The sequence below is a fragment of the Epinephelus lanceolatus genome, chromosome 6 (assembly GCF_041903045.1).
Source record: "Epinephelus lanceolatus isolate andai-2023 chromosome 6, ASM4190304v1, whole genome shotgun sequence".
Classification (NCBI taxonomy): Eukaryota; Metazoa; Chordata; class Actinopteri; order Perciformes; family Serranidae; genus Epinephelus; species Epinephelus lanceolatus.
Genome location: NC_135739.1, coordinates 32,560,230 through 32,583,647, shown reverse-complemented (window position 1 = coordinate 32,583,647; position 23,418 = coordinate 32,560,230). Strand labels below are relative to the sequence as shown.

Genomic DNA, 23,418 nt, shown 5'->3' with positions numbered 1-23,418 from the left:
GTTGGTGGATCTACCTCATGAAGTTGTTGTCCCCCTCTTTCATATTCTTATTACACTGATCGCAAAGGTGGGAGTGTTGACTTAAGAGAAATATTTTTCTACAAGGTTTGAAACCTGCATCACTGATGCCCTTGCCTATGTTGGTACACTGCTGCATTTCTTGGCACATGAACCCCTCACTATGCATCAGTAGAACATTATGAAACCATTGCTGTGTGTGTGTGAATGTGCACCTTATGGGTGGTTTACTGAATGGGTTTACCGGGCACAGGCCCTGGGGCCCAAAGTGTCAGGGGAAACCCCAGCCTTCACTTGCAAAATGTCACTCCAATAAACACATACTGACAAGGAACAGACTACACATAGATGCAAAGGAACCCCAAAGATAAACAAAATGACAAAGCAACAAAAAAGGACCAAAAAGACACAAAATTACATTAAAGAGACCCAAAAGACAACAAACAGATACAAAACAATCACAGAGAGACAGAAAATGACCTCAGACACAACATGACTACAAAAGACAGAGTTAACCTCAAAGACACACCAAGCAACCACAAGGAGGCACAAAAGCACAAAAAGATGCATGACGACAACAAAGAGATGCAAAACCACCACAAAGGCTGTGTGTCTTGCTCCCATGTAGGAGAGGTGCTGGGGCCCTTTGCATATCTGTGCCCAGGGGCCCATTGTCTCATAATCCACCTATGGCACATCCACCTGCATGTGCGCAAGAACAAACGAGAGGGGGACCCACATGTAAAGCATTGTTCCATACTGCTACTGGTGGTCAAAATCTCCACAGGGTGCCTTCAACAAAATGTGTGTACATTGGCACTGCTGCACTGCCTCATCTTTACACTACTGCCCTGTTCAGATACTGAACTATATCTACCTGAATTTACAACATCATGTCATGTTGGTGAGTGAAATGGTTTATTTGGCCATTGACTTGTGTATAAATTCTTAAAGATAAACATAAAAACACGATACATAAAAATGAAATGCACAAAGATAAAACAGAAATTTAAAATATGTAACTTTTTTTTAATCGTCATCTTCCTCATCCTCTTCATCTGAGGCCTCCATCTCTTCCTGGGCATCTTGCTGCTCCTCATAAGCGTCTTTCAGTATCTGCTCGTCCTCCAGTGATGGGTCCAGGGCTTCTGTAATTTCTGGTCCGCTGGGATATTCTTTCTGTGGTAGCGGAGGGACGGGTGGGCTGTACCCTTCCCCTGCATACTTCAAACCCCATCCAAAATATATGTTCTCAAACTTCCTGAAGTAGGAGACAGTACATGGTGGTTGTAAATTGCAACATTGCCTTGAGGATACGGTGAGAAATCAAACACAGGAAGTCAGAATGTCCTTATCTTTCCACTTACTTTCCATATGCATATGCATAAGCCCCTGGCCAGAGGTTAGAACGCAGCACAGCTACAGCATGCTGAGCAGTGAGAGTGGAGGACACCTTGGAGGTCCAGGGAGGAGCGTTGAACAATTCTGAGAGACATGAATATTAAAAAGATTTAGTTGCCTTCAAGGACATAGGTTTGGTTTCATAAGAGGAGGCCCATGGGTTCACCAAGCAAAACCAAAAAAAAAAGAAACAGTGCATGCCATTCTAGTGCGCAGAAGGTTTTCTAGCATATAGAGCAGCCTATATGGCACTGCATCACTCCTTCTCAACTTTAAGGCCACCCTGGTAGGCACTTAATCATGTTTTATCTACCTTAGGGGCATCCAAGAGGGCACCTTTGCTGCAGACACTACATGGAGGTCGACCGGGAGCTAATTTTAAAATTATATACCACTAAACTTTCAATCTTAATTGTATCATATTGTTACCCATTTTCACTACTCAAAGCTAACAACTTTTATATTTGGCTGCATGGTGAGACGAGAGTAGGTGAGCAGCAGCCTGCAGTGTATCATACAGGTTGCCAGGCAGCAGCAGGGCACACCTTTAATGTAGATAGGTGAAACATGCAACTTTAATTGCATGAAGCCTGAAAGAATGTGAACTGCATGATTGTTTTTTCGGTTCTGAAATCATGTTGAGTTTATCAACATTTTAATCCCGTCCTGACCTTCATGTGGATTACAGCAGTTTGACAGTCAGAGGACACTGTTTGAGAGATTTTACTGAGTAAATCTACCTGAAACTGGATTTAGAAAGTATTTTATAACAGTAAGGCAACAAGTCACCCAATCCCCAGTGGAAAGTAGATCATCGGTAACCTTTCCTCCTGTTTTGGCAGCAAAATGTCCGAAGTCAAAGACTGACCTGCATCTTGGGAGAGGGGGGTGAGCAGAGGGGGTCCAACTTCTGGCTCAGGCTCATCAGGCTCCTCTTCCTTCTCCTCAGCCTCCCCTTCCTCATTGGAGTCGTCTTCTGGTTTCACAGTCAGTTTCACCCAAGTACAGCGGCCCTAGAGCAGACCATAGTCACACATTAAATACACACACACTAAAACTAAAATCAGATGAGAAAATGGTCCATGCACCTGTTTCGATCAGTCTTGTACCTGCTGTAGGATGTGCTGCACATGATGCACCCAGGCGGACAAAGACTCAGTCATCTCAGCAACTGGAACACCCTCAAAGTCAGGATTCACTTCGCAGCTGTCCCGGGGTGACTCATCTTCCTCATCACCTTCCTCCTCCCCAGTCTGGAAGAAGCCCTGGGGGCTGACCTGTGTGCCGGCAGAGATCCGAGCGATCTGTGCTCTCAGGTAGTTGGCTTCATTCCCGGGGAAAGGTGGGTAGCTGACAATCGGGGAGTCCAGCCTCCCAGTGAAGAATTTGCGAATCTGGCGAGCGACAGTGATCTGCGCAGGACTGACTGAAGGGAGTTTTACCCAAGGAAGACCAGGCTCTTTGCACACATAATAAACATACTTGTTAGCACCCGTTCCAAGGGCCTCCTTCGGCACTGCTGGTTGGGGTTTATAGGTTGACTGAGGAAGTGGATCCATCTGAAAACAAAGCCGCACAATTCATTTCACTTCTTTTCCTTGAGATTAAGGGACACTGTAGGAATATCCCTTCCAAACAAAGTACCATAAGTAAGGGAATTAAGAAACAGGAAGGCTTTTTACTAAAGCAGGAACACTGTAATAAAAAAAGGCCTGGTTCTCTTTGAAGATGCTGTAAATAAAGGCCTCTGTCACAGTTTGGGAATAAATGAAGATTGTCTGGTACATTGATTGAGTACTTTCACGTTCCTCACCTCATTCTCTTCAGTCTCTGCCTCTCTCTCCTCTTCCTCAGTGCTCTCCTCCTCCTCCCCTTCCTCCCCCTCTCTGTACTCAACTTCAGCAATGATATAGCTGCCCTCAGTTCCCAAAATCTTGCCCCACAGTCGGCAGCGTAGCAGCGCCTGCGTCTCAACAAGCTGCTTGAGTGCAAGGAAGATCCTCTGCATCTCCTCTCTGCCCAGACCCACTCCAGCCTGCTCCAAGTAGAAGCCAATCTCACTCACATTAGGAAGAGGTGTTTCAATCTGATGAAGACCAATGGACAGTATTAAATGACATAAATTCAGCTTCATATAATGAGTGACACTCAATAAATAATGATTCAGCACACTATATTAATGTTACACAGGTAAACCAAGTTGTCCTTTATATGCCCTTTCCTCTTCAAATCACCAAGACTAATGTACAGTGTAGGTTTAAGTTGCCAATACCAGTTCCTCCTCCTGGTCAGCCTCTTCTGGTCGTGAAAACAACACGCGCTGCTGCTCAGCCAGCAGCTCAGCAGCTGTAGTCTGCGGAAGGTCTCGCAAGGTGCTTTGCTTGTCTTTAAATAAACCCCGCTTCACATCCCGACTCATATCCTCAATCACATCAACCGCATTTTGTGGTTGCTCATCCATCACCTTCATCAGCAACAAAGTGAGGTGGTCATAGCTGGAACATAAAGAATAAAATCAATGAAGGCTTCTTTAATGTGTTTGACCATCTGTTGGTCATTTTAGACATCTACCCAGAAATACAATTCACAAATGTAAGCACCTACATTACAAATTTACCTTTGTGCAAAACACAGACATTTACCTTGGAGAACATGTGTTTGTTCTTTTGTATTATGACCACAAACTGATAGTGACAGCCACTCTTTCTCTGTTTTAAAAATACACTTACACATACATTGCACATGTAATTGAAAATGTTTCCCTGCACTACTCCCTTACTGATGTCAGTCATCATTTTGTGTATATCTCAGCAGCAAGTTTCCTGATTTATTTGCTTATGGACTACTCCTTTGTGTACTGCAGTCAAGTGAGCCGCTGTTTGCGAAAACCCAGTCAAGTGTCTACTAGTGCTGTTATAGTATCAGTGCTTGGAGTGGCACAAAAGGACAAAGAATTACTTATATTCCAGTATTTAGCATTTCTCATGTTATATATATTAACAAATAAAAGCAGCATCATATTACACATCACATAATTTAAATAGGTTTTGTTGAATATGTGACATCACCAAGAAATATGATAGAGCTATTTCCTTAATAGCAATGGATTTCTGCTAAAAAATTTCTCGACTATGACAACTTAATTAAATTTAATTCAATAGAACGTTGTTTATCGTGCAGGAAATTTTTGTGCCAGAGACTGCCTCAATTACAGTAACACAAAATACAGCAACAATAATTAATGGTCACAAACCAGTAACAACCAGAACAACCAGTGGTTTTCCCAGGCCAGGGTTACACATTGAGCCCAGTTTTTAAAACAGTAGAGTATCAAATATCAGTCAAAAATATTCAAAATATACCAGATATAAAGTGTTGAAGGAGCAAAGGCAAAAACTAGTGCCCCATAGAGTAACACAGAAGTTAGATAAGGACATCATGAGTTACTAAAAATGAACTAAAATGGTGGAAAAATGCAGACTGCACCTGCTAATCAATGTTACATTGTATATAATATGACAATCATATATAACATAACCATATACAATTTGAATTTTTACATTACTGCACTGGAAAAGTCACTTTCATGGACATTATAAGTCCTGTTCAGGATGACCCTATCACAATGTAAAAGTGATGTTATTTTACTGTGCAGTTTTTGAGAAAAAAATAAAGGGAAAGTCACTCCCACAGTTAAAAGTGGATACATATAGATAACATAGGATGTTTTGAGTGACCTATGACTTGAAACAAGAAACATTTCATACTTGATGTGTAACACGTAGTTTAATTTACTAGGTGGGCTTATGTTAAATGTAGCCTATGAATTTATTGAGATTATTTGGAAGTCTGTTTTAACTGGTTCAAGCACCGGTACCGTAATGTCATGAGCAGACGCGAAAAAAGTCAACGGCGGTTGCTACCGTGTCCGTGTTTTGCCGGCTCACTCGACCGCAAACTTGACTATGCAGTCATGAGATAACGACATAAAACTATAATTCAAACATGAAAACGTTACTTACAGGTTCAGGTTGCTTTCCGTGCTGTTTTTCATCATGAAAGCTTTGAGCGAGGCAGCTGACTGCAGCGTCTGCTGAGTTTTGTCTCGGTTTTCATCCGCTGTTTCCATCGTTCTTCACCTCAGTTTCAGTCATGTGTCTCTGAACTAGTACCTTACAACACACCGACTGTCAGTTTTAGATAAAGATAGAATAACGGTAGCTACAGGACTGGAGAAAAACGTTTATAACTTCTAGTTAGCTTGTATTCAGTGTATTAAGAGTGCCCGTAGAGCCAAACTTCACCGGTTGCTATGGTTACTGTAACAGAGGGGTTCCTAGGCTCGCGAGAGCACCGCGGGCCCACTGAGATAAATCAGGTGTCTCCTTTGACCTCATCACCTTTTTATATCCACTAGTCTCATGTAAATAAAACATGACAAGAAGATTGATCATGCCTCTCAAGCTGTGGTTCAAAATGTTTCACTTCTCTTATGGACTGAGACCAGCAGCAGCAGTGGTGGGCTTTGGTTTAGACAGCTACCACAGATTGCACATGAACTGGAGAAAAAAAAAAATCACAACACTCATGGCATCACTGTGCACCCCTCAGCTGTCCACCTAAGCTACTGTTTTGCTAGTTCCAGTCACACTTTGATTAACAACAGTAAAATGCTGTAATGTTTCTTCACTCATTAATTCAGGGATTCACTTTAATGTGTCTCTTGTCTCTAAGTATACACAAAAACAATAATAGTGGAAACAACAGGTAGAAAAAAACATCAGCTGAATGGAATTAAACACAAACTTGTGCTGTAGGACTGAACAGATAAAAAGGCTCGACAATAAAATAAATGTGTACAGCATTATTTTAATTTTACACACAGTACACATGTGGATACAAGACACAAACCGAAACCTGTGTTCCAAAGCAACCAGAGCAGCATGAGAGAATGAGGTTTTATTTCACAATTTCTTTTATCCCTTCAATGAAGGATGTGTATTCCCCACCATGCTGTAACTCTACAACAGAGAGACTGATAGATCTTATATAATTTCTTATAGCAAAATTAGTCTGGCTCACAGGATGTAGCCTGTGTGTACAAGTCTGCCACTGGCTGCCTATTTCAGACGGAAGCTCCCTATGTTGCAAAGGCACCATTGTTGCATCCTGTGCTTAGCGCCGCCCCGGGTGATTGTGATTGGTTTTAAAAAAAAACACAAACAACTCTGTGTTTTTTTCCTTATTGTAGAATTATGATGGGATTCAGCCAGACATATCCAGTGATGGCATGGCGCTAACACAGAGTGTGGCGGTAGGTCTGGCTATATGAGGCTATAGCAAAATGACCTAACACCATGTAGTGCAGCCTGGATCAGAACCAATGCCATAAACTCAAAACAAGTCCTATAGCCCTGTCTCATTTCCATTCTGTCAGACTGTATGATCACATACAGCTCCCAGGAAAAAAGGATTAAGAAAGACCAAAGTAACATGCCTTCAATTGAAAAGCCCTTAAAATCATCACATCAATCCCACAGGCTTTCAACCTTCAGCCCAAAGCTGACCAGGGAGTGTGAGTATAGTGGAGGTGCTGTAGTTTCCACAAAACTCCAAATGACAGCAGTGAAGATGTGAGCAGTTGCATCTTGAAGGGGGAAACAACACAGGGGACACTTTTCCTTTCTGTCCCCCCCACACAGCAACACCCACACCATGCTTTACAGTTTCATTTTTTGGTTTTAAGCGCCAAGTATCTTTCTTACTGTGGAGCTTGATCCTGGAGGACCCAATAGTTTTACTGATGCACTGAGTTGTCCTGGCACCTCTGCTGTATGAGATATTATATAGTACAGAGAGGAGTAAATGCGTTAAAAAAGCGATTTCAGTGAAATGGGAACATAGACCTTTAACCCTGTAACCTGACAAGTCCATCTGCATACTGGAACTGATCACTGTTTTCATACTCCAGCATATCCAGAGCGACCTCACAGCTCTCCTTGACGACACGTTCTCCATCTCCACGGTATTGCTGCAGCACAGTCAGACACTCCTCTTTCCCGATGGACCCGAGAGCCTCTGCCGCCTCGTGTCGGACCATGGGGTTCTCACCGGAACGCTCCAGAGCTGCGCGCAGGGCTGGGACTGCGGCCGGGTGCTGCATCTGACCCAGGACATAGCCGATCTCGTGACGGAACAGAGCACTAGAGCACTGCAGGCCTGGAGACAAAGACAGTGGAAGAGAGGATGTTTGTCAAGCACGCCAAACGCTGCTCTTATCATCACATGGCTGCTTCACTGAGAGGCAGGCTGCATGTATGACATGATGTAGAATTGTTTTTTTCCAAATTTGCATTGAAACAGTTCCAAAGACTGATGACTGCACAAATGTTTCAATTCACAGAGAGATCCAAGCTTTAAATTGAGGTCAACATGGAAAGACCAAACATTATCAGATGTAGAGCTGCAGTAGTGTGGTCATACACAGTGATGCATAGATAAAACATTAAATTATAGTGTGGTATCCTACCTTCTCCCAGTGCCAGCACAGCCTCCTCATTGCCCAGGTTCCGCAGGGCAAACATGGCGCGGTAGCGTTCAAAGAGAGGCAGACTTTCATCCAACAGGATAGACCGCAGCTCTGACACACTCTTCCTCACTGCTGGAGGAGCTGGGTCTACTGAGCAGTAGGGGTTCTTATCTGTGTTTCCATCATTCAGCTGCTTCTCGCCTCCACTCTGCAGCCACTCCAGCCGACGAACAGCCAGCTGACACGTCTCTGCAACCTGAAGGCAGCGGACATGACATTTACAACAGGTTGTATGCCTCATGCACAAGTTTGTTTCCACGTTTCAGACATGGGTCTTTGTTGATATGGACCCAAGACCGTAGGAAAGTCACAACACAACCCCAAGGAGGATGAAACACAAGTTGTGTTTGTTGAGGCATGGTAGCAACACATGTAATGACATCCATTTGGCTATTTCACTGACAATACAATGAATTGTGATTTGGGGGCAAAAATAAATCACACCGCAAGCTGTGATTTTCATTAGGAGTCCATGTACTTAACCCCTTAAGGACAGGTCCAAAGGCTACCAAAACTAATTCAGTTTGTGTTTACATTCTGAAGATGAAATAGTGTAAAAAAACTTTTTGAAATATTTTACATGAAATAAACTGAGGACGCAGTGACAATAAATGTCTCAGTGTAATATGCACTGTACAAACTTGTACTACCTTGACAAATGAGTGCTCAAACTTTATGAGAATATCAGACAGCATCTCTGTGTTCAGTGAAACAATGTGTATTTATTTACAAATTTGAAATTTTGGTAAATATTCAAACTTTCCACTACTATTACTCTAATGGACCTCCATTTAGACTCCAACACCTGTAAGATGGCCAAAATATAAAATATAGATTGCATTAAGTTGTTTTGGTTTTAGGTTCGCCCCTCTCTCCAACTCCCTCCCTATTTTCTCTCGATTCCTTTATTTGATGAGGTATTGAGTCTTTAATGAGGTAATGGTTGATTAACTTTGATGGGGTGTGAAAATGACAATTTCACTCATTAGGTGTAACACAGATTCTAAGAAGTCGTCCCCAAATGGGAGGCATCTGGTGTCTGAGATATTTGGACTCTTTTGTCAAAGACTGTTTCTTTAGTGAGGGAACATCACTCTCTATCAGCATTCAGCACTAACAAACTCTCTGACTGGTTATATAAATGTGCCTCAAACTGTTTCAGGGAACTCAATTGTGTTTTCATTTGCTTATGGTTAATCAACAAAGTAACATAAGTTTAGATTACTTGAAATTAAATATTAAATATCAACCTGGATTTTTGTCATCTTTTTCATATTTATTTTATGCTGTGAAATAAGAATCTGATCCAGTGTTCTGTGTGTTTATTGGCCTGATACCACTGCCTTTTTAGTTACAGACTAAGTGTCATGTTCCTACCTCTATGACAGGATCCTGACTGTACTCCTTCAGCAGGTCCAGAACCACAGGATCACCAATTGCTCCCAGAGCCTCCCCTATAGACAGACACACAGTCAGAGTGACAGACATGTAGACACAGATACAACACTGTTGCCTCTAGCTCTCATGCAGCTCAAGTATTTGTATCCTGTGTAACTGAGGAGGCAATACATGTTATGTAATGAGACGCTGTTATACCAGCACACATTTTCTAAATATCGTTATCATCCGAAACTTTTCTGCTGCTGACAGGCTGTGTAGCTTGTGTCAGGAGAGTAATTTGAGGGTGCATATGGAGGGGTGAAGAGTCAGTTCACTACCAAACAAATGTGCTAACACGTGCACTTTTAGCATGTGCGTTTCAATACATGTATTTACTTAAAAAACATTACAGGCTGTTAAAATTTTGATGGCGGTGAATCATAGGATGAAAGCCAGCAAATGTAAAGTGTGATGAATAAATGAGCCACATCAGTCAAGCAGGAAATTTTTTTAGAGATCTGATATTTGGTAGCGACCAAACAAGTTCCACAACTCTCGCCTAATGTGTATCAGGCTAATGGACAATAAAAGGAGTCTCAGGCGTAGCAGATTTCAGCAGCAGAGGTGACACCCAACCTGTGCCTTCTCTTTGACTCTCGACACTGCTTTCCCATCTGGCACATATACCTACAGTCTCTACCAGCACCAGTATACAGTGAAGATAACTGGCATTAACTTTAAAACATACATTTAAAACTTTAACCTTTATGATTTTTATATACACACACAATACAAATGACTACTGCCTTATACAGATTAAATAAAATGCATAATTGGAAATGCCAAACAAAAGCCAAACTCACAGAGTATGTCTGCCTTATGTCTTTCTCTATTCACACACCAAGCTGATGGTCTGTCGCCCTAGTTTTTGCGGTGTGTCCAGCACTGTTGACACTAGTCAGCCCTTGTCAGCTTTCTGCCAGCCGATTCAGCATGCTGAACCATTGGCAGAGACGGCAGAGCCCGTCTGTGAGTGAAATCACTTACTGGTAGTTCAGCTCAGTGCACAGGAAGAGAAACGGACGTGAGCAAAGCACACAAACGTCTAAAGTGAAGGCACTTAAACAAACTCATTACATTAGGTAAGAACTTTTTTTTTAAGGCACTGAGCTCTTTAGCAGAAACGTTTTTCAATCGTTTCTGTTACTGTTCACTGGCACACAGCAAATATCCTTTGTTCTTTTACCACCAGGGTATGCTGTTAATGTGCTAACTGTCTGACTAATGACTTGAATCCATCCTGTCAGACTTCCGATTTCCAAACTAGCACTACTTGTTGGTATGAAGAGTTATCTCCTCTAACACAGGAGCAGAACGTTCATGCTAGTTGGCTGTTGGCTGTAATCTTAATGGTGTGTTCATGAGTGACGTGATATGATGCATCAGTCGGCCTTCATCGCCACTAGTTTCTTGATGTCAGTTTGGTGTGTCTAGGCCTTCATGTTCAAAGAATCACAAGCATTCCCACACATATGTGTTAATGTACAAAGACAAAGAGCAGATGAAAGCACATGTGTGGTGTGGTAAGGAAACTGCACAAAGCATGAGCACACACATGCATGTGTACTTTTAGTACATGTATAAAAGTAGATGTGTTTTTAGTGAGTTGACTCTTCACCAAACCTAGTGTATGCTTGCGTGCATGTTTACCTGCTTCATGCCTGACCATCGGTTCCTGCTGTGTATCTTTGAGTACTGCAATCAAAATGGGTATGGCCCGTTTGTCCTGCATCTGTCCCAGGCAGTAAGCCAGCTCATGCTTCAACAGGGCCGACTCGTCAGTGAAGGCCTTACTGATCCATTCTATAGCTTCAGCACCTGACACACAGGTTACAGCATAAATCAGTTCACACAATACAAGATATAACACAGCTGTATGTGCACATGCCATAACTTGTGCAAGAGTCTTTTTGTTTACACAATTTCTCATTTTCAAATATTCAACATTTTCACATATGTGTGTATGTTTTGTAGACATGTGTTACCTCCCAAGTTCCTCAGGGTGAATAAGGCTCTGAACCGCCGGGTTAGGTCCAGTCCCGAGTCTGTCAGAACCTGTCCTACTGCTGACACCTGTTCCACACTGGTCATATTGCTGCAAAGGGAGACAGACAGCTTTATGTGTTAGGCTGTATGATGTGCAAACCAGTTCACTTCCTTCATTTAAGTATTTCAAACTGATGTGCTCAAAAATGTAAAGCTGCAAAGTTGAGTCTTAGAGTGTCCAAGGACAGAGGGATGTCATACGCTGTAAAGCCCAACGAAGCAAATTAGGATTTGTGATATTGGGCATGGTGGATAAAATTTAAACTGAAACTGATTTGAAAGTATTGTTGGTACAGCCCTTTGAGGCATGCTTTGTAAGTGGGTTATAATGAACTTACACCTGACCTGACTAATCTGTACAGCACTTCAGGTTGTCATTGCGTAGGAAATATGCTATTTAAATAAATTTGCCTGCCTATTTCACTGGTGTACATTAGTAACATCAGACAAAGCTCAACACATATGACGAAATGTTAGACATAATATTAAATCATATATATAATACTATAAATACAAACTAAAATAGGAGGACTCAGACTTTAAGAGCTCATTAAAGGTTCAATGGTACAGCTACACCAAGCTGCCATGCCTGGCTGGCACTTACTCTGTTGTATTCTACTGTAACATAACATTGAAGAGGAAGAACTGGGTAAAACATATCGTCAGTACCTGTCAATAGTAGCCCACAGCTCCAGCTCCATTACCAGGGCTACCAGCCACGTTTCAGGCTGAAGTTACAGAAGGGTTGTTACGTTACCAGCTGAGGTTATGAAAGGCTGACCCGGCTAAAGCTAACTATTAGCATCTGCGTTAAACCTTCACACAACTCCAGCAAAACATTTCTCACAAATAGCTACATAATACAGAACAAACAGACACGAAGGTAGCACACGTTCACAGCCAAACGTACTCACCTGAAGGGGTCTACAGCCAGTTGATACTCAGCAGGACTCTGGGCTGGAACAGACAACTCAATGCTGCAGCTGCATGTGGCGTCTACAACTTCCGCTGGCAAGTCGACTTCATTTTCTTCTTCTCTGGATTTTAATGGCAGTTGTCATCCAAACAGTTGCACTACCGCCATCTACTGGATTGAAACAAAAATCTAAAAAAGGAGGACGAATACCTTGGTACTCTTGGAGGAAAAAAGCCTAGGTTTGTCATTCTTGTCCTGCATGCTGCTTAGCGCGTGCAAATTGTTTATTTTTGGCCACATTTTAAATGAGACATAGAATAAAGTGATTTTGATGAAATATCACTATTTTACGCTTAGTTTTGGTTGTTTTTTTCTGACGGAAGCGTTCGTCACACATGATGTGTCCAAAGACCGTTGGAAATTTAAAACTCCCATCAATAATTTGTTTTTACAGTTTCTGGCTGTGATAAATGGAGTAGTTTTGGCATGCAAGGGATATTTTCTTTACAAATTAGCTGTAAAATAAATAAAAAATACAAACATTTAAATCTGTATACCCCACCCCTAAGCCAAAATAGAATACACAGTCCCTCCCCAGTGCTTGGAAAAAAATATTTGGCATCAAACCACCGGCACCCTCACAGAGTATTGAAATATTGAAATGCAACCATTGATTCCAATTGATTTAACGTAACTTTACCCTTAAATTTCAATGGATAATGGTGTGTAATATGTGCTCCATGTCTGCTGGAAGTTTAAATAAACAAATGTCAACATAAAAGGTGATGTCAGTGATATGTTCACAGCCAGTTCCCATTTCCCCAAAGAGGCCAAACAAATCTGTTAACGCTACCATAACAGCTACCATAATACACTTTTTCGCTTCATTTGCTAAATACACACATAAATAGAATAGTGTATTTATGTAATATGTATTTTTTTCCACCCAAAAAAGCCAGAGTTAAATGACATTCACAAAATCAAGCAAAGACCATTGGATTACTAGGCCTCAGGCAATGTGATCAGAAGAAAAACACCACTCACCAGGAATGTTAAAAAGAAAAAAAAATCTTTATTTAAAAAAAGCATATACCTTTTTGTGACGCAAAGTAAATCAGTAAGGTAACATGAGAATGCTTCCTTGAACAGAGCTTCTCTTACTTCAGCAGAGTATTATTTTAACCTGACAAAGAGACACAACACGTTCATTTTTACTTGATATCTGATACATCATCAACCCAGACACTACATGTTACTACTGTATAACCTTTCCAGTCTACAGCAGAATTGATGGTATTTCTATTCTTCACAAAAACTTTGGGGTTTGGCCCATGCTACCATGTCGACTGATAGCAGGTATGAAAGGTCAGAGAGGCATTCAGAAAAGAAAACAAAGGAAATGAATAACAGCTGCTAGTTTCTCGGGCCCAGTGGTCCATGCAGACCTGCTGTAGAGTTTTGATGGTAGATTTGGGACAAACAGTCTGTGATGGCATAAAGTCGCATTGTTTGAGAATCCATCTGGTTCAGGACTGAGGGTGGGGCTTTGTGTAGTCCAGGCAGACTGCTGTGGTGGGGTTCAGTCTAAAAACTATTGCGTCCCTCTGCTGGTCGATGCTGCTGAGCCAGCTTACCATAGCCGCCTCTGGCTGGGTCATAGTCCTGTCTGTACTCATCTCTCACCTACACGAGAAACAGAAACGCAGCCAGATTAAGATCTGTAACATCAGAAAAATTAGAGAGCCAGTGCCTTCCACTTACATTTTTACTTTCAAAACCCTGCCAGCTGCCACAGTAGGATAATTACACATTCATACTTATAACAAACAACTGTAAGGATCTTCACCTGTCCTCCAGATTTGCCACGTCCGTACTGCCGTCCCTCCTTGAAGCCGGCGTCCCAGTCTGTCCTGATGATACGGTCATCCAGCCGTGTGCCATTAATGAAGCGCATTGCATTTTCTGCGCCTGCACGTGTGTAGTACCTATTACATCAGGGGTTAAGGTCTGTCGCAGGCTCCTAAACTTGCACAACATGCACACTTTAAGCAATAGCAATAAAACATGAGCTTATAACAATGTATAGTACTATGGTTAGTGGCCAGGAAGGCAGATTGTTGACTTGGTATTGAAGTGTGTTTTGTGTTTGGTCTCCTAATTTTAAGGATACTCTACGAAGCAGAATCCACAGGCTGTCTTCTTGACTTTATCCAGTCCGATGATGATGCGCTTCACATCTCCACTTTTAGAAAACAGCTCGTGTACCTGCTCATCAGTTACAAAGACAAAAGTGAGAATTAAGATTATAAGACATATCTGCTGAGCCTTAGAAGACTATCCTGGAGATACATTGACCTCTGACACATATAAAATAGATTTAAAACTTATCATTTCAACATAGACCATTAGAAGCCCTGTCTCTGATTTTGAAGACAGACTGCAAAGGTAAATCATGCTCAAATTCACATAACAACTCACTAATAAGAGTCAAAAGACTTTGGGGAGCTGACAAAAAAGTCACAGGCCATTAAAAGAAGGAAAAATCATTTGTCATAAAAGAACATAATGAGAATTGCAATAATTGACAGACATCTGTGCAGGACTTTAACTAATGGTGAATCAGGAATCACGGTACTGTATCCTACCTGGTCCTCGGTGGTGTAGAAGGAGAGATTCCCAACATATAAAGTGTGGCTCTGCTTCAGCAGCTTCTCCTGTTCATAGCGATTACCCTGAAAAACACAAGTAACGTTGAAAATATGAGTAAGCACCACTTCTAGAAAACTGAAGCGATTTTATGATAATAAACCCTAACCTATTTTGGCAACTCCCTATGTCGTACAAAAAATAAACTCAGCAAATTCTGTATATGCCTAGATGTCTTCACACATGCACACACACTGATACAAAGCAAAAAAATCATTTGATATTTGAGGCCTTCAGCAGAAGATGTTTTGTTTATCAGCAAGTTCAGCGTTGGCTTCTGATCTGTCTATCTGTAGTTATCTATCTAATAAAACTTTATCTAAAGCCTCTGTGCGGATCGCCCTTTTAGAGATCATTTAGTGGTCTTGCAGTGGGATCTTTAAAAACGCCGACCAGCGCCAGGGAACTCCAGTAAGCTGCCTTGTTTAAACGCGAACTGGACGTAACGTTAAGCTAACGATACTACACACCACGTTGAGGCTAATAGTCGAAACGCTTGAAGCTCATAACTGTAGCACAGTGCCGGACAATAAGCAAGGCAAAGAAAGCACCTCTGAGATGTCTTAAATCTAACCTTACAAAGAAGTAAAAGAACCCCTAACATCACAAAGCATGGGCTGCCCGCTCTGTTGTTTGCTAACGGTTAGCTAACAAGATAAACCTTGCCGTTGACGTCTGCGTTCCTTATATATTTCCCCACTCACCTTAAAATGCTGGTCTCTGTATTGACTTATATCAACGTAAGAGTCGCTAATCAACGCATTTAACTTCACAGACATTGTGAAAAATTCGCAGAAAGTCGCTCCGCAGATATTCAAGTATTACGATAGGTTCCGGTTTATGTATCGGTCCTCTGAAGAGCTCCGGATGGAACATGTTGATATGAGATGTCTACATTACCTGCGTGGCGCCGCCTGTTGGTGTGGTTTTCATTTCCTAATTCTGTTTAATGTACATTATATTTAAAATAAAAGGGGTGTTTTTTTAGATCTCACTCCACAAACGCATGCTGCGCTTTTACTTAACAAACTAACAACACTTAACCGGAACTCAGATTTCGGGATCAACAATAACTTGTGTCGAATAAATCCAAAATGTCCAAGTCTCTCCCAAACTGTCCAAAGTCACATGACAGTTAAAGCTGACAGCACTGTTAGATGTGGTGCAGCACCATTGGCTGTTGCCCTTTCATTTAATGCCATTGGCTACTGAAAGACTGGTCCTTTTTTTTTTTGTCTTTCAGATATTTTTAAATATTTTCGGGATAATAGTTTAATAATTTAGGGATATTTAAAATATGCATTTTTTTTTTACTTGCTTTTGATTTAACTCCTATTACTGCATTTGTATCTGCTTTATTATTTATGTGCACAGGGCTTGTCCCAAACAGCATGCAAAATTGTAAGCTGCAAAACCGAAATGATAAATGCTAGAGAAAATTTATAAAGTGTAATTATCAAAACATTTAAGTGCATAAATCAGACTTCACAAACCACCTTGTATAGATTGTTTAAGTCATATACATAGGCTCAGTACACAACATTAATGAGACATACAGATCAAACTTATCTCTTGTTTTTTGTTCCAGAGTCAGGAGGCATTTGTCACAAATAAGATCTGTGAAAGAAGATATGTGAATCCTTAAAAACCTGTGTCTCCTTGTCCAACAAAACCACTTCAGACTGCAAATTTTCCCACAAATCAACATTTTATTTTTTAAATTCAAACATGTAAAGAGAGAAAAAAAAAACAGAAAACATTTATCACAATCCGTCCCCTCCTGAGTTCTCACTAAATCAACAACCTAAATGATTTTGTCAAAAGAATGTAGAGATATGAATGAACCTGCTTATAAATCACAGACAATTAAAAACAAAAATGAGATGACTTTAAGTATGACTTTATCATTAACCCGCTGCCAAATACTGGGTGTAGTTGCTCACTGTTGGTTCTTCAAATGTTTACAGCACTACTTGTATCATATAAAGTTCTGACCAATAAATCAGAGCACAATAAGCAAAGCCAGAGTAAGATAAACAGTGGCTCTGCTGGGGGTTGTCAACTCTACTCCCAGATCTTCCATGTAGTCTTCATCAGAGGTCTCCATGTAATGCTACAGCAGCTCCTGGAACCTGAAAGAAAAATATAACATTTATTAAATAAGAGAACAGCAAGTGTATACAATCTGATTGTTTTTAGATTCATCTTTGGGAAAAAACTGTTGTCCCCCCCAGAGGTCAGAGGTCAGGTTTGAGTAGCAGGTGGAGTTGGTAGGGATTCAGTGTGTTGCTGAAGAACGTTACAGTAGAGCAGATGCTTTATGTCAGGAGGGCTTTGAGAGTGAAGAACACTTCAACCTTTAAAACATGCATGCTGATTTTCTTAGAATACAAAACTCAGGATTAACAGTGAATCAATAGTCCTTTTTTCCCCACTTCCTTTCACCTGCAGCTCTTCAGCTCACTGTGGCTGCTCCTTGTTATATTATTCCCGACAATATTCAAAACTGATCCACTGTCAAAAAATGCCAAAAATGAACAAGTTTTGCTTTGTTGACACATTTTTGGCAAGTTGAATGCTTCAAATATGATGCAGCGACAGTGAACAGGAAATGAGGAGGTAAGTGTCAGTTTGGTAGAATAATATAACTCTGGATTAAATGCACCTGAAGCACTACAGAATATGAAGGCAAATTTAAATCCAGTGCTGCAATGGCGGACCCCGCCACTAACAATACAATCTGCTACACAGAGAGGTATTTACATTGCACTGAATGGCTTTAATTGAAAATTTAGACCACGAATTGTACCAAAAATGTGGTTTGTTTTCATGAAAATCTTACAGTGGAGCTTTAATGTGGGTTTTGATTCATTACCTAATCTTGATGTATGTGCTTAGACTATAATTACAGTTCAAAGGCCTTGATTTTTCATTTGATCTTGAGCTTGCATGGTGCATGCTCCTAACTGAATTTGCATTTAATCAAATGACCACACAGGAAACCTGAGGCCAGGAATAATGGAGGCTTACACGATGCATAGAGAAGGTGATGAACTGGGCATCCAAAGCAGCACAAACTATACATTTATATTAACTTACGTTTTGAAAGTTGCCTTATTTTCCCGCTCCTCTTCATCAAAGCTCGGATTTCCTCTCGATGCTGAGCAGCTCCACTTCAAAGATGAGCGTCGCTCCTCCGGGGATCTTTGGGGGAGCTCCTCTGTCTCCGTAGCCCAGCTCGGCGGGGATGACCAGCTTCCTCTTTTCGCCCTCACACATGCCCAGCAGACCCTGGTCCCAGCCTTTGATCACCTGGCCGGTGCCCAGGGTGAAGGTGAAGGGCCTGTCGCGGGGAATGCTGCTGTCAAACTCAGTGCCATCCTCCAGTTTGCCCGTGTAGTGCATGTTCAGCACATCTCCTTTCCGGGACTTGATGGGGCAGTTGTCCACACGCTTCTTGATGCCGATCTGAAGCTTCTTCTTCTCGGCTCCGCTCACAGCCGCCGGGCTCAGAGACAGCACGGTCACGGCGAACAGCAGAATCACCCGCATGGCTGCAGTCCACTTCTGTTTCCACGTGTTGAAGGGATTAGTTTGGAGAAGCTGAAAGCTCCGTGTGCAAATTTTGTAGGGATGAATAAGGGGAAATGGGCTGGGAAATCTGTTACCGAAAGCGGATGTAGGTATGGTAGACCCGGACGTATTTCTTCAACTGTGTTACCAGCAAAAGTGTCCGGAGACCTGTTTGCCACAAGGCTGAAGATAGCTTCAGATTCGTAGGTTAGGGCTCCTTTACATCACACTTTATGTTTCCTCGCCTCCTCTCTCCTCATGTGACATGGAAATCACCCCCTCTGCTATCATGAAGGATATTCCAATCCCTTAAATGCACCTCGAAGAGACGAGGAGAAGGGAGAGAGGAGCCATCTAGAGGAGGTGTCTAGAGGAGCTTAGAGCAAGGAAACACCAATGAATCCTACAGAGAAGTCTTTTATCAAATGACGTGACTACAGAGCTCCCCAAGGGTCATGACGAGATTTGGGTTTTTTTGCGTACCTTGGTGTATTCTAAGTGTTAGATCGTGAGCAGCTGGACTTGCTTAAGTGTCTTGAAGATGTTTCACCTTTCATCCAAGAGGCTTCTGCAGTTCTGACTGAACTGAAGGTTAACATTTGTTTAGAACTGAAGAAGCCTCTCGGATGTGAGTTGAAACGTCTCCAAGATACTCAAGCAAGTCCAGTTGCCTATGATATAGCACTTAGGGTGACCATGACCTGGATGACTGAGGATCTTCACCAACATGCTGTGATGTACAACGCCTCACCTCCACATGATTCTTTATTCACACAGTTTATTCTCACACTGCTTACCCTGTAGTGTGTGTAAAGGGATCTACAGATAATATCATACAACACAATCACATGAGATGCAATATAATACGCCATCAACTTGTGAATGGTGAAGGTAACACTTTAAAATATGGGATAATTTAATAGTAAAGTGTGGTGGCATCACACAAAGCAGCAGTTTGTTTTTTTATTTTACAATACAATTGACATACACACATTCTTACACAGCTATGTGGTGTATTATTGTGCAGATAACAATAATGCAAATGAATGGAATGCCTAACTAATCATAACAAATAACACTGATCTCTACAAAAATGAGAAGATTGAAGGAAATATTAAATGGTTATTAAAATCCACAACAGTAATTATAGCTTTCTACTAATAATCAGCTCAGTGGCATAAGGTAGTTACAATGGGCCCCAGTGCACGCTATTATGATAGGCCCTAGTGCACGCTATCATGCACATATCGTCTCGTCACATGATCAGAGGCTTGACATTGGATTATATCAACATACATATTACCCACCAGTCATGAATTTCATATCTGCACATAACAAAAATACCAAAGAAAATAAGAAATAATTAATTCAATGTACAATTTTTAATAGTTTAATAGTTTAATATAGAATAGTTAATTTATAGTTATAGATTCCTTAATTTATAAAATAGTTGATTTATAGCTGATTTAAAGCTATAGCTTTTGTTATAGATGCTTTTGAGTATTTTACAAAAAAAGAAATATGACAGAGATGGGTTTGCCTTTTTAAAGGGTACATAATAACAAATGGCACTAATTTTAATTTAATGAGAGTTCCCTTCTGAACACAGACATATTTCCAAGGTGGCAATCACTCATAAAGGTCCATTCTACACCCGACACATTGTTGGAGGCCCCAACACCTCATGAGCCCCAGTGCAAACACACTGCCTGCACTGTCCATATTTACATCCCTGAATTGGCTGTGTTTAACAGTTTACATAAGTGAATAAAGGCTTCCTGTAGCTATATCAAAGGCTTTCATAGGCCAATAAGAGATTTTCCTATGAAAGATACTGTGAGGTTTTGAAATTGTTGTTGAATAAGGGGTCCTGTGTTGGTTTGAAAGGTGATACACCTGTATGATAGGTCATAATGTAAATGATGTTGCTAAAGTCTGATTACGTTCAACAAGGATCTCTCATTTGGCTCCATCCTCTTCCTCACCTCCCACTCTAGCATCTCCGTGGGTGGGACTAACGCGAGGACAGGAAGTGAGGACACACTTTAGCATGATGTAATGCACTCTAGGGTTGGTGCGTTCAGGGGACGTTTAAAAGAATCGAATTTGAAACTGACTTCAGCCTCGCTCCTCTCAGATTCTTATGTCATCCATTATAAGCTACCGGTCACCTGGATCATCTGAAGTAAGTCAACATCTTTATGTATAGTTACTAATAATTACAGAACTCTCTACATACATGACATTATGAGCTACCACCGACGATATGTATCTCCAGCTAACTGGCGGTAAATATTTGGTGTCTCTTACAGGGCGGAAATACAAAAGTTGAACGGGACAGCTAAGTTAGCTAGCTAAGCTAACGCGTCAAGGGTCTTTGGAAACCAGTCGACAAAATGCTAGCTCGTATGCTATTTAACCTCCTCAACAACCTCCATGTAGTTGAGAAGCTGGCAGAGTCTCGTCCGATTCGCAGGGCGGCCCAGATCACAGCCTACGCCATCACCAAGGCTCAGATAGCCGGCCGGGACGCCTCAGAGCGGGTCCTGAGGTCACAGACGCTGCGGCAGGTCCGGGACGAGGCCGGCAGAGTCCCCGGGGACATGGGAGAGGTGGGCAGCCGCCTCAGGAAGGTCGGCGAGACATTTGTGAATGAAGTGAAGGAGGGATGGAAAGACGGCTCCAGACAGATCAAGAAGTAAAGAGGACAAACTGGCTGTGTAGAGACTGAGAAGCCACTGAAAACTTCTGTGAATGGTTATTGATAGCTGACAGGTTCTCATGTTTCTATTGAACCATCAGTGACTGAAGGAGGTCAAAGGAGAGCTGATGTATAAACAATCTGCCTCAGAAACACTATAGCAGAGTGATGGTTATCTGCAGCCATCACAAAGTGGCTTCATGCTGGACAATGGTCATTTCACAATCAGAAATGGTGGTTGTTAATAATGCGAAGAGGTCCACACCGACCTGCAATTTATGGCCAGATATTTTATGTTAAACTAAATAAATGCACTGTGTTCACATCTCTGCACACACCTGGACGTGTTCTTTTTACCTGTTAGTGGAAATGTAGAACCTGTCTTGGAGATTTAAGTGGAAGTTTGTGATAATGTGGAAATGTTAAGTGCACTTTTCCGGAATAAGTTGACAGTTCAGTTATTTCATTAAAAACTGACGATCACACACCTGAATGTGTGAAATTTGTTCTCCGCATTTGACCCATCCCCTGAGGGATCTAACCCCCCAATTCCAACCCCTGATGCTGAGTGCCAAGCAGGGAGGCAATGGGTCCCATTTTTATAGTCTTTGGTATGACCCGGCCGGGGATCGAACCCACGACCTCCCAGTCTCAGGGCGGACACTCCACCACAAGGCCACTGAGCTGGTATCACACTGGTAGTTCAGCAAATAATGCCCTTTAATTTTGGTTGTTAGTGTTTTACCATTTCCCTCCAGGCACAAATCTTGCTGCTTTCACAAATCTGTGCATGAGGTTGTCTTGGTCAATATTTTTATTGGTCAAAAAATCTACATTAGAGACAGATGTGATGATATGTATAGACAATGAATTCACTGTTTTTGCTGAGTGTATAATAAAGATTATAATTTATAACACTGCACTTTGATGGACCATGTCAGTTGATATTACTTACAATTGATATAATCTCAGGACTTAAAGCTTAAAGTGTAAATAGAAAAGAATAACTTTCCAATTTTCCAAAACAGTTTTGTATGTGTAAATGCAACAATTGAGCTGTGGATTATTGTCACGTACTGACCTAGAAACACAGTGTCAGACATGCAGAGTCACAGAGAGTGAACTTTACTGCCGTCAAGTTGTAACTCAAAGTCTATTTGCTTTCACAACTCCAACAACAGAGATATAAGAACGTTGGAGAGAATTTCTGACTCGCTTTAAAGAGCAATGTCAAACACCTGCATACATGAACAGCAGTGGCCTGGTCAGAGCATGTACAACAACTTTCATACCTGGCTCCATCATGTACCCTCATATTTTCCATCTATCTTTTGACCCTGACAAACCATGAGCCAATTACTGTATACTGTACTGTCATGTAGAGATGCAATGATAATCCAATTAGCTGAAAATTATTATGCAACTATTTTGATGATTCTTAAGTCATTAGATGAGTTGAGCTTTTCAAATGTGAGGATTTGCTGCTTCTATTTGCCTTATGGTCTTATACAATATAATATCTTCGAGTTTTGGACCAGTCAACTTGCAGTTTACATCCACATCTGGCCAGACACATATATTACATACGTAGGGAAGATTTCAAAGAAATTTAATAAAATGTTTTAATTGCATTTTTTTTTAGATATTGCATTGACGAGAATGGGACGAACAGACGGACAACCTGAAAAAATAACGTTGCTGCACGGTGTAAAGACATAAAAAAAAAAAAAATTAACACATTTTACTGCTGACCTCATCATTTGGTTATTTAAATGATGAAACCAAATTCCCAATGTACTTATTCTGATGGAAATAACATGTTTCTAGTAGCTTTGGTTAAAGGCTTTTTACAGAACTGCCACATGATGAGGGTGTTTATGTGACACAGTTTGGAACATCTGCAGAAAATTAACATCAATAACCAGGAGGTGTGGACTCAAGTCACACAACTTTGACCCAAAGCAGACGTGAGTCACAAATTTGTTGACTTTAGACTACTTGATAAATCAAAAGAAACTTGCAACTTCA

General features: G+C 41.3%; 5 protein-coding genes across 6 annotated transcripts; 1 reads left to right on the top strand and 4 right to left on the bottom strand.

Annotated features, from left to right (window-relative positions):
• Positions 1-927: 927 nt before the first annotated feature.
• Positions 928-6,124, bottom strand: rsph4a (radial spoke head component 4A). The gene is made up of 7 exons (XM_033622610.2): positions 5,442-6,124; positions 3,692-3,914; positions 3,233-3,505; positions 2,529-2,978; positions 2,288-2,432; positions 1,386-1,503; positions 928-1,279 (listed from the first exon to the last, which is right to left on the bottom strand). Exons 1-7 carry the CDS (start codon positions 5,546-5,548, stop codon positions 1,048-1,050), a joined length of 1,548 nt encoding a protein of 515 aa, XP_033478501.1. The 5' UTR covers positions 5,549-6,124; the 3' UTR covers positions 928-1,047.
• A 144-nt stretch (positions 6,125-6,268) lies between these two features.
• On the bottom strand, positions 6,269-12,517 carry dohh (deoxyhypusine hydroxylase/monooxygenase). The gene is made up of 6 exons (XM_033622611.2): positions 12,409-12,517; positions 11,434-11,543; positions 11,099-11,266; positions 9,386-9,462; positions 7,949-8,204; positions 6,269-7,638 (listed from the first exon to the last, which is right to left on the bottom strand). Exons 2-6 carry the CDS (start codon positions 11,537-11,539, stop codon positions 7,328-7,330), a joined length of 918 nt encoding a protein of 305 aa, XP_033478502.1. The 5' UTR covers positions 11,540-11,543; positions 12,409-12,517; the 3' UTR covers positions 6,269-7,327.
• Positions 12,518-13,462: 945 nt separating this feature from the next.
• ncbp2 (nuclear cap binding protein subunit 2) lies at positions 13,463-16,190 on the bottom strand. Of its 2 annotated transcripts, none has more exons than XM_033621098.2 (5): positions 16,017-16,190; positions 15,056-15,142; positions 14,581-14,675; positions 14,257-14,395; positions 13,463-14,093 (listed from the first exon to the last, which is right to left on the bottom strand). In XM_033621098.2, exons 1-5 carry the CDS (start codon positions 16,047-16,049, stop codon positions 13,995-13,997), a joined length of 453 nt encoding a protein of 150 aa, XP_033476989.1. In that variant the 5' UTR covers positions 16,050-16,190; the 3' UTR covers positions 13,463-13,994. The 2 variants fall into 2 exon arrangements, with proteins under 2 accessions (XP_033476989.1, XP_033476988.1); XM_033621097.2 differs by lacking the exon at positions 16,017-16,190 and adding an exon at positions 15,821-15,984.
• A 615-nt stretch (positions 16,191-16,805) lies between these two features.
• fkbp2 (FKBP prolyl isomerase 2) lies at positions 16,806-18,814 on the bottom strand. The gene is made up of 2 exons (XM_033621609.2): positions 18,216-18,814; positions 16,806-17,248 (listed from the first exon to the last, which is right to left on the bottom strand). The coding sequence occupies exon 1, from the start codon at positions 18,666-18,668 to the stop codon at positions 18,252-18,254; it is 417 nt and encodes a 138-aa protein (XP_033477500.1). The 5' UTR covers positions 18,669-18,814; the 3' UTR covers positions 16,806-17,248; positions 18,216-18,251.
• Positions 18,815-20,727: 1,913 nt separating this feature from the next.
• Positions 20,728-21,723, top strand: LOC117253843 (protein NCBP2AS2-like). The gene is made up of 2 exons (XM_033621610.2): positions 20,728-20,874; positions 21,002-21,723. The coding sequence occupies exon 2, from the start codon at positions 21,086-21,088 to the stop codon at positions 21,389-21,391; it is 306 nt and encodes a 101-aa protein (XP_033477501.1). The 5' UTR covers positions 20,728-20,874; positions 21,002-21,085; the 3' UTR covers positions 21,392-21,723.
• Positions 21,724-23,418: the final 1,695 nt, after the last annotated feature.

Bases quoted from the DNA above. Each gene is read 5' to 3' on its own strand.
- rsph4a (XM_033622610.2), bottom strand. From the start codon at position 5,548: ATGGAAACAGCGGATGAAAACCGAGACAAAACTCAGCAGACGCTGCAG. The intron at 3,506-3,691 runs GTATTGGCAACT...GGTCTTCATCAG, and splicing joins CTGACCAGGAGGAGGAACTG to ATTGAAACACCTCTTCCTAA. The intron at 1,504-2,287 runs GTCAGTCTTTGA...CATGTCTCTCAG, and splicing joins CCCCCTCTCCCAAGATGCAG to AATTGTTCAACGCTCCTCCC.
- dohh (XM_033622611.2), bottom strand. From the start codon at position 11,539: ATGACCAGTGTGGAACAGGTGTCAGCAGTAGGACAGGTTCTGACAGAC. The intron at 8,205-9,385 runs GTAGGAACATGA...CGCTGCCTTCAG, and splicing joins GTCAGGATCCTGTCATAGAG to GTTGCAGAGACGTGTCAGCT. The intron at 7,639-7,948 runs GTAGGATACCAC...CTTTGTCTCCAG, and splicing joins TGTGCTGGCACTGGGAGAAG to GCCTGCAGTGCTCTAGTGCT.
- ncbp2 (XM_033621097.2), bottom strand. From the start codon at position 15,895: ATGTCTGTGAAGTTAAATGCGTTGATTAGCGACTCTTACGTTGATATA. The intron at 14,676-15,055 runs GTAGGATACAGT...ACTGATGAGCAG, and splicing joins TCTACACCACCGAGGACCAG to GTACACGAGCTGTTTTCTAA. The intron at 14,396-14,580 runs GTATCCTTAAAA...CTGATGTAATAG, and splicing joins TGTGGATTCTGCTTCGTAGA to GTACTACACACGTGCAGGCG.
- fkbp2 (XM_033621609.2), bottom strand. From the start codon at position 18,668: ATGCGGGTGATTCTGCTGTTCGCCGTGACCGTGCTGTCTCTGAGCCCG.
- LOC117253843 (XM_033621610.2), top strand. From the start codon at position 21,086: ATGCTAGCTCGTATGCTATTTAACCTCCTCAACAACCTCCATGTAGTT.